The sequence below is a fragment of the Orbicella franksi genome, chromosome 15 (genome assembly GCF_964199315.1).
Source record: "Orbicella franksi chromosome 15, jaOrbFran1.1, whole genome shotgun sequence".
NCBI classification, from domain to species: domain Eukaryota; kingdom Metazoa; phylum Cnidaria; class Anthozoa; order Scleractinia; family Merulinidae; genus Orbicella; species Orbicella franksi.
The window spans coordinates 6,567,807-6,588,116 of record NC_138159.1 but is presented as its reverse complement, the minus strand read 5'-3'; the positions used below and the strand labels follow the sequence as shown (position 1 = coordinate 6,588,116).

General features: G+C 37.8%; 1 protein-coding gene across 11 annotated transcripts in view; it reads right to left on the bottom strand.

Moving 5' to 3' along the window:
- LOC145469681 (uncharacterized) overlaps positions 1-20,310 on the bottom strand; it is a 75,706-nt gene that overhangs the window by 22,552 nt on the left and 32,844 nt on the right. For 8 of the 11 annotated variants that reach the window (XM_081453443.1, XM_081453439.1, XM_081453440.1 and 5 more), the window contains 6 exons: positions 12,909-12,945; positions 7,530-8,195; positions 2,956-5,430; positions 2,346-2,458; positions 1,492-1,547; positions 956-1,101 (listed from right to left, as the gene is read on the bottom strand). In XM_081453443.1, the coding sequence (XP_081309569.1) occupies positions 956-1,101; positions 1,492-1,547; positions 2,346-2,458; positions 2,956-5,430; positions 7,530-8,195; positions 12,909-12,945 (3,493 nt within the window). The other 3 variants (XM_081453437.1, XM_081453438.1, XM_081453447.1) reach the window with 3 other exon arrangements.

The window sequence follows — 20,310 nt, the reverse complement described above, 5'->3', positions numbered from 1 at the left end:
CTATTTTCGTGTTCTCCCGACATCCCGCGTGGGTTTATAGCACCGGTATACTCAAAGAAAGAGCGGTCTGATGCGTGAATATAGCATCGACTTGAAAGAGTTAAAAACATGCACAGAAACCGACACTTAGCCTCACGCCCCCTCAAAAAATGTCAAACGCTGTAATTTTCCATCACATAGACTTAAAAAACCAACCTATCGATTTTGCTGATGCAATATGATGTTCTTAATATTGAAAGTCTATTCCGTAGGTAGTCACTGACATGTTTTAGTTTGAATATGCGCTGAATATACTCAACTGTCAAGCATGATTGTTTTATTTTGCATTGTAAAACGTAAAGGATTTCACCGTCAAGACGTGATGTTCAGATTTTCTTTCGGGATTGGGGTTTTACTGCTCGTCTCATTATCTTCATACAACTACAGATGTTCTTATATCATTTTCATGGGACTGGCCATGTCAGCTATATAGCGTCTTTTAACCGAATTAATTAAGTGCCAGATGTGTCTATTTGTGCTCTTTTTCTTTGCATAGACTCGTTTAGACGGCTAGAAGTAAACGGAAGCTCTGTCCCCGCAATCGATTAAAGCAACGATCCATTGTGAGAGCGAGAAACTTTCAACAAAAAACAAATAAATAGCAAAGATTCACTCGCGGATTAAAAAAGAAAAAAAAAAACGATGAATCACTCTCAACAGGTTAACCTGAACAAAATGTCTGTTCCTCATCTAATAGGCCATTTCCGAAATACCTTTAGCCTCTTTCTCAAAGCGAGTCTTAGTGCCCATCCTTTCGTATGAAAAGGAGATTTCATTCGCACGCAAATCAAACTCATTTTCATATGAATGGTTGTGCACCAGGCCTGGCTTTGACAGAGAGGCTGAAAGCAACTCGGAAATGGGCTATTGTCTTGAGGAAATAACCAGCCGATAACTGAGAGAAAATAGGGCTTACCATCTGTTGAGGTGAAATTTATAAGTGAAACTGGAAGTGTCTCTTCTATTTTGCCTTCCATGTTGATGGCATCTTGAAGTCGAGTGATTCCATGATAATAACGGTGAAGAAGAATGACGGAGAAATCGGCAATGACGCTTCCCTGCCTTGAAGAGATAAGAAAATTGAGATGAAAAGGAGGAACTTGATGAAACGTGGTAAATGTGCCATTTTGGAGAGCAGGGATGGCGCAGTGGTGAGAGCGCTCTCCGTCAATGTGGCCCGGGTTCGATTCCGGCCCGGTGCCATGAGTTTGTTGATGGTTCTCGCCTTGCTCCACGGGTTTTTCTCCGAGTTATCCGGTTTTCCTCCTTTCGCAAAAATCAACAACTCTAAATTCAAATTTGATCAGGATTAGGGGCCCGAATGGAAACCAGCTAAGTTTGACCTGCCTCCGAAGAAACAATTTTTCACGATAACACATTTTAACAAAAAATGCCAAACCTCACTGACTTCGCCCTAATCCTTAAAACGAAAAAAATTACTTTACTCCTTACCTAAAGGAAAAATTCCCGACAGCGGACACCGCATTCTCACCCATGATATCTCCAACCTAGCAAAGAAAGAAACTGTTTGCTGTCCTTTTATGATTGGCTAATTAATCCCAGAATAACCTTATCCCGGCATAGTCAATCGAACTCAATTGAACTCACTCAAAAATAAATAAGCAATGGAACTCGATCAAACGTTTCATTTCCGAGAACTCTAGACTTTTGTAAAACCAGTGTTAAAAATCAATAACACGTTTTTCGTGGCTCGGGTTAAGTCGGTGGAAGATGTGCTTTTCGTTTTTGTGAGACCAAATAACACGATCTTTGTTGAAGTGAGTTTATTCACCGAACTGGCACAATCGCACGTAATCCATTGGATTGTGTTCGACTGAGTTCGGTGGCCGAATTTAATCGAACATAATGTTATGGATTGAGTTCGACTGGGGTCGATTTATTCGATTTATTCGATTTATTCGATTGATTCGGAAATCAAAGTCACACAAAGTTCGGTGTTCGATTTCGTTCGACTGCCCACCAGAATCTAATTCAATCCACGGGTTGAGTTCGATTGAGTTTGATTTCCGAACTATGTCGGGTGTTATAACAGATTTATATAGGTTTCTGACTGTTTTAAACATGGTGCAATAACAGCGCGAATCTGATGTAAAATAATTGGCTAAAAAGTACGCACAGTGGATATAAAACTTTCTCGGTGTTCGGCAAGAGACTTTCGCATCAAACGTGGGCCTTGTAGGTGTTAAAAGATTGTCAGCATTCCCTGTATTAATTTGAAAAGGCGAGACATAACGTGAAACATTTTCAAGGACATACATGTAGCCTAACATAATCCTCTTGCTCACCGCAGACTGAATTTTCAGGATCAGGAGGTCCCTCTTTCGATTGCTCTTTCCAGTTGCCAGACTCTTATCCCACTTCTCTGACGTAAGATTTACTGCTACTTTGAACACAATATCTGTAGAATCAAGAATTTGATTTTCATTAGTTCTGGAATGGCCTTGTTTGACTTTATGATCGAATACGTTTTCTTTTCTAAAACGCCCGATACATTAAAGAAAGTAAAGATCAACTAATTCAAAAATGCAAAAAGGATACTAACACAAAGCTACGGACGGTTTCTGAAAGTACTAGCTCAGTTCTCTTCTAATCGTATACCACGCACTGACATTACTCATCTACAGACTTTATTTGCGACGTTCTGTGATTTACAAATTAGTTCTACAAGGTTATGTACTAGCAAAGACATGACACGTGATGTTGAAGTCCGAAAATAAAGAGGAAAATTTCTCTCTTACGGTTTACTTTGTCAGTGTAGAAAATGGCTAAAATAAAATAGATATGTATGGTACATATTCAGAGCAATTGGACTAATTCTCTAAACCTTTTGTTCAGCAAAGTTGTTGTTTGATCAACTTAAACAACCTGATATTACTAAAGAGTCATACAACTAACCTGGGCATTTTTGAGTATTGCATGCGATGGACTCCGTACTTGGACCCAGACTGATGCAATCCCGTCCACCGTGGGCAGGAGGGGGATTGGTACAATTTCGTCGTCTAATCAGCATGCCTCCCCCACAGGTACGCGTGCAAGACTCGAAACCAGTCCACTCGCTGTATCCACCATGAATGGGGCACGGGAAGGTGTTACACGGTTGCTGGTCAGTTTCGGGACCAAGACTCGAGCAATTTCGGCCACCATGTTTCGGAGCAGGCTCGTTACATTGCCGAGATCTTTTTTGTGTACCCCCATTACACGATTGTGTACATTCAGTGTAGTTAGACCACTCACCGTAACCTCCATCAATAGGACATGGCCTCAAGTGGCACTGTTGCAAATCGATATCCGAGCCGAACTTGGAGCAGTTTTGACCTCCAAACTGAGGCACAGGATTAGAACACTGTCTCGTTCTCCGAGCAGTGCCATTACCACAACTCTTGGAACATTGGCTAAACTCAGACCATGATGAATAACCACCATCTATTGGACAAGGACGCTCATTGCACGTTTTTACCTCCATCGCTGGTCCTATTTTAGAGCAATTCTTACCCCCCAACTGAGGCACAGGATTCGAGCAGTTTCTAGTTCTGAACATAGTACCAATGCCACATGATAACGTACATTCTGTAAAATTTCCCCACGATGAATACCCACCGTCAACAGGACAAGGAAAAACGTTACACGACCGGACGTCTATTGAAGGTCCAAATGAAGAGCAGTTGTTTCCATTGTACTGTGGTTCAGGTTCAGTACAATTCCTGTATCGCGTCATTGTACCATTTCCACAGCTTTCGCTACAAGCACTAAAGTTTGACCAAGACGAGTAGTTTCCATGAATTGGACATGAAAACACATTACAATTACGCACTTCTATTAAGGGCCCTATTAAAGAACAGTTTTTGCCTCCATGTTCTGGAGTAGGATTTGAACAATTTCTAGACCTTGTTTTTGTCCCATTTCCACAACTCTTGCTACAGACAGTGAATATTGACCAAGAAGAAAAATTGCCATGGACTGGACAAGGAAATAAGTTACAATCTCTAACTTCTTTTGCAGGCCCAAAAAGTGAGCAATTTTTTCCGCCATGTCTTGGCGTAGGACTTGAACAATTTCTACTTCTTTCCATGGTGCCATTGCCACAGCTTTTGCTACAAACACTGAAATTGGACCACGATGAGTAGTTCCCATCAATTGGACAAGGGAAAGTGTTGCACTTTCTAATTTCGATTGGTGGTCCGAGGAACGAACAATTCTTCCCGTTAAATTGCGGAGCAGGATCGGAGCAATTTCGCGTCCTTGTCATCGTGCCGTTAGCACACGTTCTAGTACAAGTACTAAACTTTGACCAGGGAGAATAATTCCCGTCTACAGGACACGGGTCCCAGTTACAAACTTTAATCTCAATCGCTATTCCTGTGCAATCTTTTCCACCATGCATGGGAACTGGATTAGTGCAATATCTTGTTCTGTTTTTAATACCAACTCCGCATGATCTAGAGCATTCACTAAATTTCGACCACTCGGTGAATCCGCCGTGCACAGGGCACCACCGACGCAAAACACAATTCTTTACATCTTCAGGGGCCCCAAGATTTGTACAATTGCTACCCCCGTATTTGGGTTTTGGATTAGAACAAAAACGCAGTCTTTTCTTTATTCCTATTCCACACGTTCTTGAGCAATGGCTAAATCGCGTCCACTGCGTGTAACCGCCATTTATCGGACAATGGTGAGTATTACATTTACGCGTCTCTGTATGTGGTCCCAAACTCGAGCAATCTCTTCCACCGAGCTTCGGTTCAGGATTAGAACAATTTCTAGCTCTCTGCTGTGTGCCATTTCCGCACGATTTGGTACATTTACTAAATATAGTCCATTCACTAAAGCCACCGTGTATGGGGCAAAGATTCGTGTTACAAATCTCAATTTCTATACTTGATCCCAAATGTGAACAATTTCTTCCACCATGCCTGGGTTGAGGATTGGAACAACTTCGATTTCTTTGCCTCGTTCCACTCCCACAAGAGACCGTACATTGAGAAAATTCCGTCCACTTGCTGTAGCCTCCGTTTATGGGACATGGTTGTGTATTGCAATCTTTTACTTCGAGTCCTAATCCCAAATTTGAACAATCTCTACCTCCGTGTTTAGGTTTGGGATTGGAACAATTTCGGGTCCTTGTTTTGATTCCATTGCCGCAGGTCTTGCTACAGTTGCTAAAAACTGACCATTCTGAATAATTTCCATGTGTGGGACACTCCGTTAGAAAACACGATTTTGTTTCTTCCCCAGCTCCAAGAGTGGAACAACTTCGACCGCGATTTTTTGGTGAGGGACTGGTACAGTTTCTGATGCGCTTCATCGTGCCACTACCGCAAGATACTGAACAAGGGGTGAATTTAGACCATTCGCTATAGTTGCCATTCACTGCAAGACAGAATAGATTTTAGACATAAAAATACGAACATGTGAGGTGCTAAAGATAGAGCAGTGGACCTGGGTTATGCATAAACTTCCCTTTCGTCTATCTTCTCGATTTGCAAATTTTACTCGTATGCCACGCTGTGGAACAGTATATTATCATAATACAGTATAAACCCACTGAAGGGAACGAGTTAAATTTCCGGTAAAGGAAAACTACTCATAAGGGTTGTCATCGGCATAAGAGGCCCGCCAAATTGTCGAGCAGACCCAATATATAAATCCGTCTGGATTCGCAAAAACATAGCCACAGAATTTGACTTGTTAGTGATAATCTTGATACAATTCTGTCCTAGAGCTAGCCTTCCACAAGGCTTATAGTTGTTCAAATAAAGGAAATAACTCTCCTGTATGACGTTTAAGGCCAGGAAGACTAAATTTACCCTCTTTTCATTGAAAGACGAATTGCACAATTGCCTAGTCCATTGCACGTCTGAGCCCTAAATTGATGTGGCTTAAGCTCTTTGCTGTCTGAAGCAATCACAACATTATCGCCGCAGTGTAAACGGCCTACTATTACGGGGCTAAATGTCGACCCGTCTACACATCTCAAGACCCTTTAATGTACGATAATGGACGACGCTTGCTAACAAATCGTTAGACTTGCACCTTCATTGGACTTAATGATGTCCTCGGGCAGACTTCCTTTAGACAGCAGTTATAGAACGCTCATTCGGTCGGCTCCTTGTCAGAGTCACCGCGCGAACTGAAATTCAGACGAGTGTAGCCTGGACTAAACTTAACACCAAATGAAAAGGGGAGGAGGGGAGGGGGGGGGGGTGATAATTAAATAAATAAAAACATAGATAAATAAATGAAACATGCAGCAAGAAGGTCTGTAAATTTCATACTAGGTAAGATTTGCAAGCTGCTGTCATAGCGAAAGCAGAAATAAATAAATAAATAAATAATAAATAAATAAATAAATAAATAAATAAATAAAAAAACACTTGATTCAGTCTTTAATACTGTTTTCATAAATCCAGACATATAGTTCAACTGGATGACCCAGAAAGGCCGAAAAAATGAGCGTGTCTAATTTATGTCTTTCTGAAGCATCTGGAGTTAAACTAAGGCATTCCCTGATCATTTCGGATAATTCGGTGCCAATATATGTCTGAATTTATGAAAACCGTGTTAAAGACTGCACCAAAATAGCGGGCATGGTTTGGAAAATTGGGGAGAAATATAAAAAGATATATAACTAAGCAGAGAAGAAGATTCAGAGAAGAAGTTTTTCGCTTACAATTTGGTGGATCTCCCTCCCTGTGGCGAGGGTGAAATTAATGTTAAAACGAGTCTCAATATTTATCCTTTTAGAAGCAACATAAGTATCTAGAAGCAACATAACCAAAATTGTGCAAGTACGTCGCTCGTAATGACCGTGCTAATTTTCCCCAAACTGGCTAATTGCTATTTCTTTCAACGTTCTTTCACATTGTTAAAATACTGTTTTGAATTTTAATTTCATTATAAGGTAAACATTTGGTAACATAACGTGAAGTATTGTGGTATAGAGTGTCCTCCTTGAAACGTTTATTTCATAGCGGTGGCTTAAAAGATTTAAACGGATTACCGCAGCGCTCAATGTTGCTAAATCTTGGCTGGATAAGGGGCTTTTATGGGATTACACATTTAAAGTTTAACGAGACTTATTTAATGAATTAGTGAATCAGTAGAATACTGCTGGTCCTCGGCTTCAGTTTCTAGCATTATTGAACTGATTCGAATTGAGCGACTTGTTTCTCAAATAACGAAGGAATTAAAATTCATGAAAAGAAAAACTCAGCAGTGGTCCATTCAGAATTTCATGGTGAACGAAAAATCGTTTTGGCTATGCATTCACCTGCTTTTTAACATAACCCATTCTCACATATTGAATGCCCAAAGTCAACTTTCGTCAACCTCACGTTGGTTGCTTACTATTATTAACACCTTTTTTTGTGGAAATTGAAAACCAACAGCCTTAAGTTTTTGTCAACAACAAAGTTTATTTGGATTTAATTTTCATTGAGCTGATGAACGCAACAAAGGGACTCACCAACCTGACCGAATTTGGAACGCCTTGCACAGCGTGTCGTCTGACACTGTTCGATTCCAAATGGCGAACTCGTCAATCATCAATCTCATGTTTTTCCTCTTGGCATGGCTTGCTCCTAAAATCAGTCGTGATGCTTTATCGTCGTCTAGAGGAGTAGCTTTTTCGCTTTCGTTGATAACCTTGACTATGGTGCAATTTAAGTAAATGCTCAAAATGCCGGTGTTGTTGTCCCATTTAAGTGCGACGTGATTCCAATGGTCGTTGTACCAGTCTTGCATCCAGTCATATTTCCGATGTAGAGTGTTGACACTGAAACCGACATTCTTTTTCAGACCCCTTCGTGTCCAAAGCGTAAAGCCCCGAGAGAAACGATGCTGTCCCAGCTGTAAAATAATTTTGTTGCCTTGGAAGTTTGGAATCTTCATCCAGAACGCGATGGTAAAACCAGAACGGCATGTTGCAGGCCTGTTCAGACAAGAACTCGGTAAAACGCCAAAATCTACGTAAGTTTCATTTCCCTTTAATTCGAGAGCAGATCCAACAAGGCCGGAAACGGTATTGAAGTCTCCTTTAATTCGACCATCGTTAGATCCAGCATAGTCTTTGGCAGTTCCGTTAGAGATGTCTTCGAAAGGCCAGTAGTGGACGGAATTTGTGTACCATTCGCTAGCTTTGAGAGAAAAGAGCGAAAGCAACAGTTTAAGTGATGATAAGATTTTCATGTCGGAATGGACCGGCAACACTATCAGCAAGACGCTCTTAAATAAGCTTTTCAAAATTCAAAGTTAAATTATTTAAAGTCACAACCTTATTGTCATGCAAACGAAACTGATTGCTGTCACAGAAGGTCGTCAGCAGGTTTAGATGGAGCGAACTTCTTTTCAGAGCGTTCTAGAAGAAAACTATTTCTCTTTGTTATCGTAACCGAAATTCAATCGCTTCGATTCGTGAGAAACCTACCAGGATAATTTTGTCACTGTTGGCTATCAAAAGCTCTTTGAGATTTGCTGTTTCTGTTATTTAAATTTTTAACAATGTTCTGACTGCAGGTGCAAGAATATACATACAAAGTCAACGCGCTAAATCAACACAATCTTTCGTATTCAAAAAGTGGACTGAGTTAAATTTCATATTTACTTTAATATAACGGAAACCAATTTCTTTAACTATAAATTAAAGTCACTTAGTGAGAAGAAGATATTTGCAATGACCAACATAGCAATATGAACAAATTACGGTGCGTGCAACGACCCCCTAAGATTAAAGCCTATGGTTTGAGGTTAGTTTACACGGAAGTTTAAAGTTTTCCTGTTTGTCTTGGCGCAAAAGCAAGACTTAACCATGTGTACTTAAAATTCCCCATTATATTATAGGATTTGTTTTATACTGTGGCTTGTAATTGGATTCAACAAAAGGCACACTTTTTGTGGTTTTTAAAAGAAAACAACTGGGAAAATAATCACTTCGTTTCAAATTCGCAACAATTGTAGTGACTCGACAAATGGTCGAACAAACTTGAAACATACTAGGCAGAAACCATACATCTACTAACATAAGCGATTAAAGGCCAAGGTAACGAATTTATTAACTTCTATCAGCGTGACTAGATAAATATGACTTACAGTCGAAATCTTTTGTGAATTAATTATTCAATGATAATTTTTCAGCCCAAGGTAATTACAGCACTCTACAAAGTGCACAATACTAGGTAAATTCTCCACGAGCAATTGAACATGAACATTCACTATGTATTAAATCAAACTTAATTTTTTTTTTTTTCTCTCGTTGTGTCAAACAACAGCAAAAAAGAGCAACTTTGCTCTCGGCTTTTATTTCACTTAAAAACGAAGCCGAACGAATTGCTAATTCAGAAAGATGCTGTTTTTGTTTTGAAAATGCAATTTAGCCCTGCATTTCATAAAGACCGAACAAATCAGCAGAAAGAGAAAATCGTTAGGGGGCAATGTTGTTAAAAAGATACCAATAAAAGAAAACTATGCAAACGGATTTTCATTATAAATTAAAAAACGTAAGAAACGTTGGCTTTTTTACTTTTATTACTCATTTTTGAAGGATCGTAGTTTCTTTTTTATATCGTAGTCTTCTTAATATCACAGGAACAGCTATATTTAACTCCTTTAACATGCGATTTTAATTAAAAATACTCCGGAAATTCGAAATTCAATAATTCAAGTATGAACGAAATATTGCTGCACTAAAATAAATGAAAATATGCCTTGAAGTGCTTGCTTTTTTCCACAAAAGAGATCAAAATATCTAAACAGTCAGGGGCAGAGCAGGAAATGGAAGCATTGGAAGCAGTGTTGGTCAGAAAACAAAATAACTAAAAATAACACTCTAATTTAAGGAATCATATGATTTACCTTGGTCTATTAAAATAGCCGGGAAACTTGGACAAGCTTGGGTTTTGAGGAAATAAAATATTACGTCGATGGTGATTTAATCAGAAAGAGAGGTTTTTAGTAATTTAACACATACGAGTATGAATGAAATATCACTTTATTAGTGAAAGTGAAACCGTCGCAGAAACCTTTGTAATTTCCGCAAAAGATAACGCTCTTGTGAAAAATAATAGAAGAACCAAGTAAATAATTCAGGTCTTTAAGCAAAACAACTCAGTGGTGCAGTCTGAGTTTAGGAAAGAAAACATACGGCTTTATTGATCTAAGACAAGGAAGAATCATGTAATGTCATATTTTAACCAGCAGTAAAAATAACGGAATCATGTTTCGCTGAAGCAAACTAACGCATTTAAATAAAGCATTGTACCTCACAGCATGCATATTGACAGTGGGGAAGCCATGATATAGTTTTCTCTCTTTTTGTTTTGCCTTAAAATGATAAAAGAATATAATTCTATCCATATATGTTCCACTATGAAGTTATGGATAAGAGGTCGAGTAAAACATTACTACAAATATGCATAAGTCTCAAATCAAAATAGTTCATAGCCGTGAATTAAGCAAAAAGTGTGTGTGCGTCCTAATATGTCTTTTCTGCATAAGTTCCGTATTTTAACAATTTCCTAGGAGGTTTTGAAGGCGTGTAATCGCGGGAAATCCTTTTTCTGAAAGAATACAAGTGGACCCGAATGGGTTGTGTTTAAGTACGCTTTGATATTGGGTTTTAGATTCACAGCTCTTTTCTTATCTTGCTTCTTCTATTCGATTTTAGCATTTACTTTTTTCCCTACATCTTATTGCAATGAAGCTACGTGAAAAACAACAACAAAAGCAATTCCGAACACTTTGCATTTTAAGGAAAAGGTTGAAGGGTGATACTGCTTTGGGGTATATGTACTAATCCCATGTAAGAGATACTTTATTGGCGGAGATAGGACGATTCACTGTACTGCGTTCCATCGTCATGCAATTGGCAGTGTGAGATTTAAAAACTGGGGTACTCGTTTGCCATTTTGTGGCCAAAAACTGTAAGACCTGAAGTGACGAAAATTTCTCCGCTATCTGATCAAAAGAAAGCCTACTTTCAACCACTCCAGTTCCCCTCCCGCTACGTGTACACTACCGCTGAATCCGCCCATGCATAAGAATTAAATAATGATAAAATCATGTTAGCCTTGAAGATTGTCCTTCTGTAAGATAATGACCGTCTTGATTAAAGGTTCCGACTACGGTCCTATCGTAATTTTTAAAAAAGCTGTAAAGGTGCGGTAAGATCTGCCTCCTAATTAATCAGTGTCAGTGGGAAATATTACTTTTTCTTATCAATAGGCCAGGTTCTATATCTTAATATTCTGACATGGCTCCAAGGCTTTCAGGACAAAATTGCAATTTTGTTAAGTTTTTTTTGTCCATCAATTCCCAAAAGAGACTTGAATACAAAGAAAACACCATCAAATATAGAAGTCCTGAAAGCCTCCGAGGCATGTAAGAATATTGATATATCGAGCTTGGCCCTTTGTCGTGTGTTACTTGAAATGCTAATTTGGAACTTATCGATACAAATGAAGATCTCCTATTTGTGGTTTTCATTTTATTTCGCTCATCTGCCCTTTGACAATACAATTACACTGCAAGGCGAACTTTTGTGTCCAGCCTTCTTTAGGTAAAGAGGACCGTAAGTGCTTTCTCGACAACAAAAAACTAACTACAGTAACTCCCTAATGTACAAATTGGAATATCAGAATCTTTATGTTCCAGTAGGTTAATCTTCGGTTAAAATCACTGCCTACGGACACATCGAAAGCTAATATTTTAAACTTGATTAAGTTTGAGTTGCTGCAATAATAGTTTGGTTTATTTGTTTGATCCTGTTAAATAATATCGCACCTGGGCTTTGGCTATTTCCTTGAAAAGCAATAACGTCTTTTTATTCCATCTCTTTCTGATCTTTTAGTTTGGCAATCGCGAACAAAATTCTATTTTCAATTTTTTTAGAGTGAATTGGAGTCAAAATGGTCTCTTGCTTGCAATCGTTTCAAATCACAGCGCAGTTAAGTGATCGGGTACTATCTACCCTTGCCAAACCTGGCATCGTTTGAAATTAGCTAAATTTTACCAATCGAATATGGAAAATTTGTTCCTGGGGCTTTCATTAGACGTATTCGTAATCAACTGTGAATTCCTGCTAATATGTCTCGTTTCCTTGAATACGGGCTCAATTTCAAGGCCATTCATTACCAACTTGTTTTTGTAAATAAGCGGCTTGCTGTTGTAAAACCCTGCAGCAAATACATACAGTTTTAACATAATGTGTATTTGAAGTGCCATACGAAGATTCTTGGGTGGTGCAAACGATCTATAGCTTTCACTTGAACCAGACGTTCGAAAGCTCTTTTGCTTAATTTTTGGATTGTTTATTAATTTATTTCTTTTATTATTACTTTGCGTAATGTTCGTCAATTCTACAATTTCCTCTTTCACGTACTTGACGTTGCTTAAACTGGAAATCTCACTACTTGGATTATTACGATATTTGCCGTTTGCAAGCACCTCCCTTTAACGAAACTTCAAGAAACATTACTGTTGCTAAGTTTTTGTATTGTCGACTTGATCTATTGTTTTGAAGAAAGGTGAATTTTTCCTGAAGGTTCAAACATAAATTGCATTAAGCTTGTTTTATTTTCAGTCTGTGTGAAGTTTCGAGCTCGGAATTTCTTTCCAACGAATGTCTTTTTTTTTCGTTTGACAATGTTTTTACGTAAAGGAAGGAAATGAGAGAGCAAAAATTTCAAAACCTAAGCGACTAATCGTTTTAAATGATTTTTAAAATGGCCATGCTCTTTCAGATAATAACTTGAAAACCATAAATAGAGAAGGAGCGTCATTCTTTCTGTTAAATGCTTCTAAAGGATAACATCTTATATGTTAAGCCCGCCCCAGAACAACGATATTAAACTTACCTTTCAAGTACAGTAGCTTGCGGCCATTGCTCGCGACCTATAGGAGAGAAACCAAATTCGGGTTTTCGACTGAGAAACACTGCAAACTGAGACTAAGTAAATGATATTCCTGGGTATACATAACAATTGTAACTTGTTAATATCATTACCTTCTCTCTAGCATGTCTCTGTTGGATACACAATATGCAAACTTGAAGAACCAAGATCAACAATGTACACATTAGGTTCCAAGGCTAACGTTAACCTTCGTCGAGAAAATGTAAGCTTGTCGCCTCGCAAGTCCTCTCACAGGGGCGAAAACGCACTGAACGGTGCTCTGGGTTCTTACTCAACCTACTGTTTCTTACATGGAGGCCGAATCCCGAATGAGTCAGTTCTATGGATGCCCTATACTGTGCTTTATCTTGTTATCTTATCTGCACCAAAATACTTCAAAGAAATGCGGGAAAATGGAAGCGAATGAACAATTTAAAACTGTTAGCGTCACTCCTTCATAAATCCAGCGGTCCGACAAGTGATATTTCATCTATGAACATACACCTGTTTGGGGTAAACATTAATGTGTTATCATGCCTTTAGGCCATGACATAAAAATATGTACTCATCGGAGTCCCAAGAGAAACATTGACAAAAATTAGCATTTAAAAGGCGAAGAACAACCTCAGACAATGTAACTATGTTATGTTATGTAAATTGCTCTTGGCTCTCTATTGTTCTGCTGTTTTCTTTTTTTAACACAATCATTCTAGATCTTCTAGAACAGCCATTAAAATTTAGTTTTCTGTTTTGGATATTTAGGGTCCCGTTTTCATTTCGCGGTCGTGCACATTTCAGGTACTCGCGACGTCGTATGTTTTTGTTGCTTAATTTCGCAGAAATCAAAGATAACGCGTGTTGTTAACAAAACAAAATATTGCCTTGGTTCGTTATCATTCTTTGTATTCAATGTTGCACCATAAGTTTAAGCTATCTCTGCCTTTCTTTCTTTTTCTCTTTCTATGAACCTTCCCTTCGGGAAAGCCACGTATGTTGTATGTTTATATTTTCTAGCTATTCAAGTGTCTTACTGTGGCCACAAATCACCTCTAAACACGGCGTGCGCTCGGTTTAATTAACAGCTAATGGCGCATTACCATATTACTGTCATGCCTAACTCTTTTCACGACTACATTCATAGGCAAACACAGAAAGATGCCAGGACATTTAAAAATACTGTTTTGCACGTGAGATCATATCCTCTCACTAGTTCGTTCTTCCGAGATTTCAGTGCAAATTTCATTTATTTTACTTCCTTTGCCCTGACAAAAAAGAGTGGAGCAGAATTGCATAAAACCGATCAATTGAAGCATTCACCGAAGTTCATGAAATGCATGGTAATTATTATAAATCCTCTCACTTGCATGATTTACGGAAAATCTACATACGCCTTCTCATCTACTAGAACATTTTCCCAGAACTTACGTTGTAAAAACGCCGCCACATCTAATTTCAATTAGCCGTGATAGACAATGTAATTCAAACTGAACGTCCTCAAAAGTCGAAAAATCACCAATTTTACATCCAAAAGGATTAACATACACGCCAGAACGAAGACTGCTTTTGTCGCCGTCTTGTTAATAATGTATATAATTGTGGTTTCGTTCTTGAGTCAATTTTGAATAATCTGGTTTGGTTTTAATTATCGATCGTTCAGTGGCCTAGACGCCCGTTATCTCTCTTTTTTTTTTTTCTCTTTTGCGGTCCAATACTTGACAATTATCCCCTTTACTCGTGAGCTGTCATGATTGTATACAAAATAATTCATTTGATTACCGCCAGGCTATAACGGCCTGTGATTTAGCTGCCATGGATCGAGGAATATTTTCTCTATGTTATACTAGCTTAGAGCATACTGACAACACTGAATTTTACAGCAATTTACAGATTAGCGTGTTTATAGAGCTTCTATCTTGCCGAAAATTGGCCAAAATAATGTTTATACAATATATAATAACAAAACAACTGCGAAAGAGCAAATGTAAGATTAAAAACTTCCTTCTGGTCATTACTAAAAACGAGTGATTCCAGGATGTTGCAGCTTAACTGAAGAGTGAGGGCGACATAAATATGGCAACGTAAGAGAATTGAGCCGAAATAAGCGATAGATTAAGATTAAATGTGCCAGTTCTAGAATTATTATCACGTTCAACAACATTTTAAATTATTGGGCCCAGGTTTATCGCTCTGCACTCAATTTATTTCTGCATTGATTGTGAAAATAGGCATGCCCTCAACAAAGCTGAGTGAATGAATGAAAATCCGATTATTTTCTGGTATGTGAAATATACTTATAAGATACTTATAAGAAAGTATAAGAAAGTAAGCGTTTAGGAGAGTACAAATCTTACAGTCACAGAGAAAAAGTGGCAAATTCTCCAAATAATTTCCATCGTTCGAGGATTTAGCATTATGTGGTTGAAGTGAGAATAAGAACACATTGAAGTGCGAATAAGAACACATTGAGTCGGCCACAACAACATGTCTTAGGTCCTACACTTAAGTTGTCTCAGTATTGTGTTCCCATTCCATTTTCGCCAGAGTTAGTGACAGAGGTACTCTTCCCAACGGGTAATTTAATTGTCGACTACTACACTTCTACAAATCTGAGCTAGAACTCTTTCCTGAAAATCAATTTCGCGATAGCGTGTTGAAAGATACAAATATGTTAATATAACAGATGACGAACTGATCAACTGCAGGTTTGACTTGGTATTTTATTACTATTAAGTTTCGTACTACGCAACTTGTGTGCAGCACTCATCAGATAAAATCAGATTGCCAAATGCGAATTTACATCATTACACTGATTTGAAATACACATGCGACCGTTGGAATTATGATAGCTACAATAAGTGAACGCTTTTTCAAAACAACGGGAAGTTGGAGATTATAAATAAACTCTGTTACTATTGCGTGACAAGAGAAGCTTTAAAAATTTAATATTTAGCTTTTTTCAGGAGGAATTTGTTTGCGTGTCTACATGGAGTTATCAATTCATTCCGTTTGTTCAGAGAGGCTAATAGACCATTTTACAGTTCTTTGCTCGGTGACCCGGCCTTAAAATGACAGCGAGGCTGCAGGTGACCTTGCTTTCATACACACCTCACTGCTTTTGTCACGTAAATACACCTAGTTTGCATTAGAACAACTTGTTTTACACAACAGAAGCAGTGAGGTCTGTATCAAAACAAGGTCACCTCCAGCCTCGCTGCCATTCAAAGGCCAGGTCACTGAACAGGAAACTGTAAAATGGCCTATTCAAGTTTACTACTATTGAGCATTCTGAAAGCAGTTCTGCAAATCAACTCGTTTATATGTTAATATAGACATTTTACACCCCATTATGTTAACTAGCATTTTCTATAATAAGTCAAATGCACGATATCAAAGAATATTTAGCACATCTTCTGTTTCACTACGCCTCACAATTTTATCTAGTCGGAACAAACGCGACAATTTCTAAGTAAATTAAAATTTTCAAAACATTTATTTATTACAACAGTCATTTGTTAAGTAAGCGAACACAAGGAACTCTTCTAAGTGAACTAAGTTAAATAAACTGGCCGATTTACATAAACGGAACCATCAGATTCAGGCTTTCTTCAAGGGTTCAGAAAATTTCATAAGATTTTGACAGGTCAAAATATGCATGTTTGGATTCATCTACATGTAGTGTTTCCCTTTTCTTCCTGTACCTTAAAATTTATCTCTAAATTTATTTACCTCACTTATTGTCAATGACTAGCTGAACAAATAAAGCATTTATTTTGTAAAAGCAGGAGTGGTGACCAGAATTTTTAATTGTAGAAATGAGAACCATGTTAGGTTTTGGAAAATTATCTTCTGAGAATTCAAATAATTTACCCTTTATTAATATAAAAGACAAAGAAATGACGGAACAACGCCCAATCCAGAGAAAGGTTGTCAGTCAAGATTAATATTGTTCACTATAGCGTAAGATATGTAGATATGGACCTTACTGTTATTCGTTTTTCCCACGATGGAGTCATTTTGAGGTGTTTATTGCGAAATTTCGACCGCTGGTCTTCATTCGGCGAGACAGGACACGCAATAATTGAAAATACGGTAGAATGCAATTTACCAACGCCAGAACTTACGGTGAAATTAGAAAATGGCGCACCAACAATTTGACATCAATAATGAAGTAAATTGTTATAGCGTTGGCACAATTAAATTTGCCAAGCACGCGAACATTATCGCAGTAAGTTTCAGATTCAATTTAGGCTTTCACGTTAAAAACCGTGAAAAAGGAAGAAAATATGTACTCAAAATGATTACGGCTGCGACAAAAATGTCATATTTGAATAGGATCGCATTATTGTTTAAAACATAGTAGATCCGTTATTATTCTTTAGTAGCTGTATTTAGCTAAATGCACATGGAAAAAGTGAGAAAACCTACATATGTAGTGCTTATTAAATGTGACTGGCTCTAAATGTATATAAACCCTGTATAAAAACCTAAGTTTTAAACGCGAGAAACATTGAAAGTTACTTCGTAATCTTACCTTATCTGACGAGGCGAGAAATGGAAAAATAGAGAAACCGCAACATATTATAAATGACATCATAATTTGGATCATCTCAGGAAAGTTTTTCCTTTCTTCGTATGAAATATTTGGTTGCACGCCTGGTCGATACCTGATGGCAATAAGGCAAATAGTTCTTGCCGTCTACATGTATTTCTGCTCCACATTCACAACAAGCGTCTATTTACACCCTGTTAATGCTTCAAGGCAAATGTACTCTGGCTTTGAGCCAAAAAGGAGTCTCTATGTTTAGAACTCAGAAGAGCTTTCAAAAACTCACTGAATCAAACCACAAGGGCGCCGGTACCAAGAAGGCAACTGTAGTATACTAAAACAAAACACATCATTTTCATGTGTTGCGTGTAAACGTTTTAAAGATGGGACCCAATCGCGTGAAAGCATTCCCAAATTTGATTTCCACAACTGTCACTTAAATTACACCATTCTATCTGGTTAATATTACGGCTTTTAGTGTCCGATGTTCTATGTAAACAGAAATTGCTACAAGTGTCGTAAGATTAAAACCCAAGCTGTCAAAAATTCCAGAAAAATTACCGTCCGTCCTATAGAAAAGGAGAAATGCTTCTTGATAATAATAATAATAATAACAAAGAAATAAATAGAATATTTGAAAATATGCATGTGAAGGTGATTGAATTACTTGCGAACCACGAAAATTACTTCAGAAACCCTCTAGAGCATATATATTGCAAAACCTCGGACAGTAAGCTATAATTTCTTACTTCAAATTAGCAACTCTAGAACAATCCTTTTCTAGAAAAAGCTAGAGTAGAAATATCAAAACATACATAAAAAGTAGTAGTTTCTTTTTAATTTATCGAAATCCATTTCGTATGCATGCTGAGAACAACTGTTTATTGGGTAGATGCTTAAAAAAAGCAAGCAATGCAAAATATCTCTTCAACTACAGTTGAAACTCTAGACTATGGAAATCTTAGTGCAGTTGATTCATAATGGACAGCCATGTTTACTGAATAAATGTAGTAAAAATAAACTGTGTCAACAAGAGACTCCTAGATAAAAATGGGTTTGATATGCACTCTTAATTCCACAGGAAATTAAAAATATAAGTCGTGCTTTGACGTCTGGAATAGATCGACTGCAAAGCATCACAAACGACAACTAATCAACTGGTGCAAATCGAAGTTATCACATCTCAATAACTATTTTCATAAAATTGATATTATAAGATTTTCACGTACTTTTATATTTTTTCAACCATCTTCAGGGTTTCCATATTAATTTCCTGTCGCATTTCTGTTTACTTGTTTCCATTGCCAATTTCCTTTGGGCTAGAAACAGGGCCAAGTTTTTCATTGACAGGTATTGATTGCTACGAAAAACACCCTTACGATATCCTCATCAGCCGGTGGGTGTTGAGCGCTTTAGCTTTCTTAACTGTAATTCCCAAAGGGAAAACTTGCAAAAAACATTTCGTATTAACACGTATTCATGTAAATTCATCTATTAGAACAAAAACAATAGCGTCTTTTCAAGCTGCGAAAGACACAAAATAATGCCGGTCAGAGTCCTGGTAGTTCCATGGCTAATTTAAAATGGATAATTTGAGAATTTTTTGTTCAAAAATAGATATAATAATAATAATAATAATAATAATAATAATAATAATAATAATAATAATAATAATAATAAAGAGAGAAACAGAAGCTCTTATCATTGCTGCATAAGATCAAGCAATACGAACAAACTATATTAAAACCATGGTTGACAAGTCACAGAATGACCCGAAATGTAGAATCTGTAAGCAGAGTAACGAGACCATTAGCCATATTGTAAGTTCGTGCTCGAAACTGGCACAAAAAGAATACAAAAGGAGACATGATAACGTGGCTAGAGCAATCCATTGGGACCTGTCAGGAAAATGTGGGTTTGAACGAAAGGAGAGATGTATGACCATGTTCCAGACAGTGTGCTTGAAAATGAGGATTACAAACTTCTATGGGACTTCAGTGTGCGAACAGACCATGAAATAGGGGCTAGGAGACCGGATTTGGTGATCATTGACAAGAGAGACAAGAGCTGTCAGATTATAGATGTGGCAATTCCAGAGGATAATGGGGTGAGAGAGAAGGAAGATGAAAAAGTTGAAAAGTATCAAGATCCAGCAAGAGAAGTTCGAAAAATGTGGGGTGTGAGGACAAAGGTTATTCCAGTGGTAGTGGGAGCATTGGGATCAATATCACTGAGATTGAATGACAATCTGAGAGCCATTAAGGTGGGCATTCCTGTTGGACTGATCCAGAGATGTGCATTGTTGGGGTCGGCAAGAATTCTTAGAAAGGTGCTGGAGATGTAGAAAGAAGAGAAAAAGCAAACAAGGGGTGTTTCTTGGCTTCCCTAGGCAACTCGTTGTTGCCCGGAGCCAATGACGAAACCAGCTTTAATATCATCAATAGCTGTGCGAATCTTTAATAATAATAATAATAATAATAATAATAATAATAATAATAATAAAGGGCATGGAGTAGGACAAGCTCACGCTTTAGCCTACTTCGGGAAATTGGACGCTCCCGCCCACCAGAGTCTGGGGTGGCACCTTTGGCAAGTGCTAGCAACCTCGCAGCCATCCCAGGACCATGGTTTGGTCTCGGCCCTAAGAACTCTAAGCAAACATTACGTGAGGACGATAATAATAATAATAATAATAATAATAATAATAATAATAATAATAATAATACCAGCGTATTTTCCGAGAGACCAATATAAACACAGCTCGGGGCTTTTTAGATTCTTAATTTACGACTTGCTCTTGTTTGAACTTGCTCACCAAAT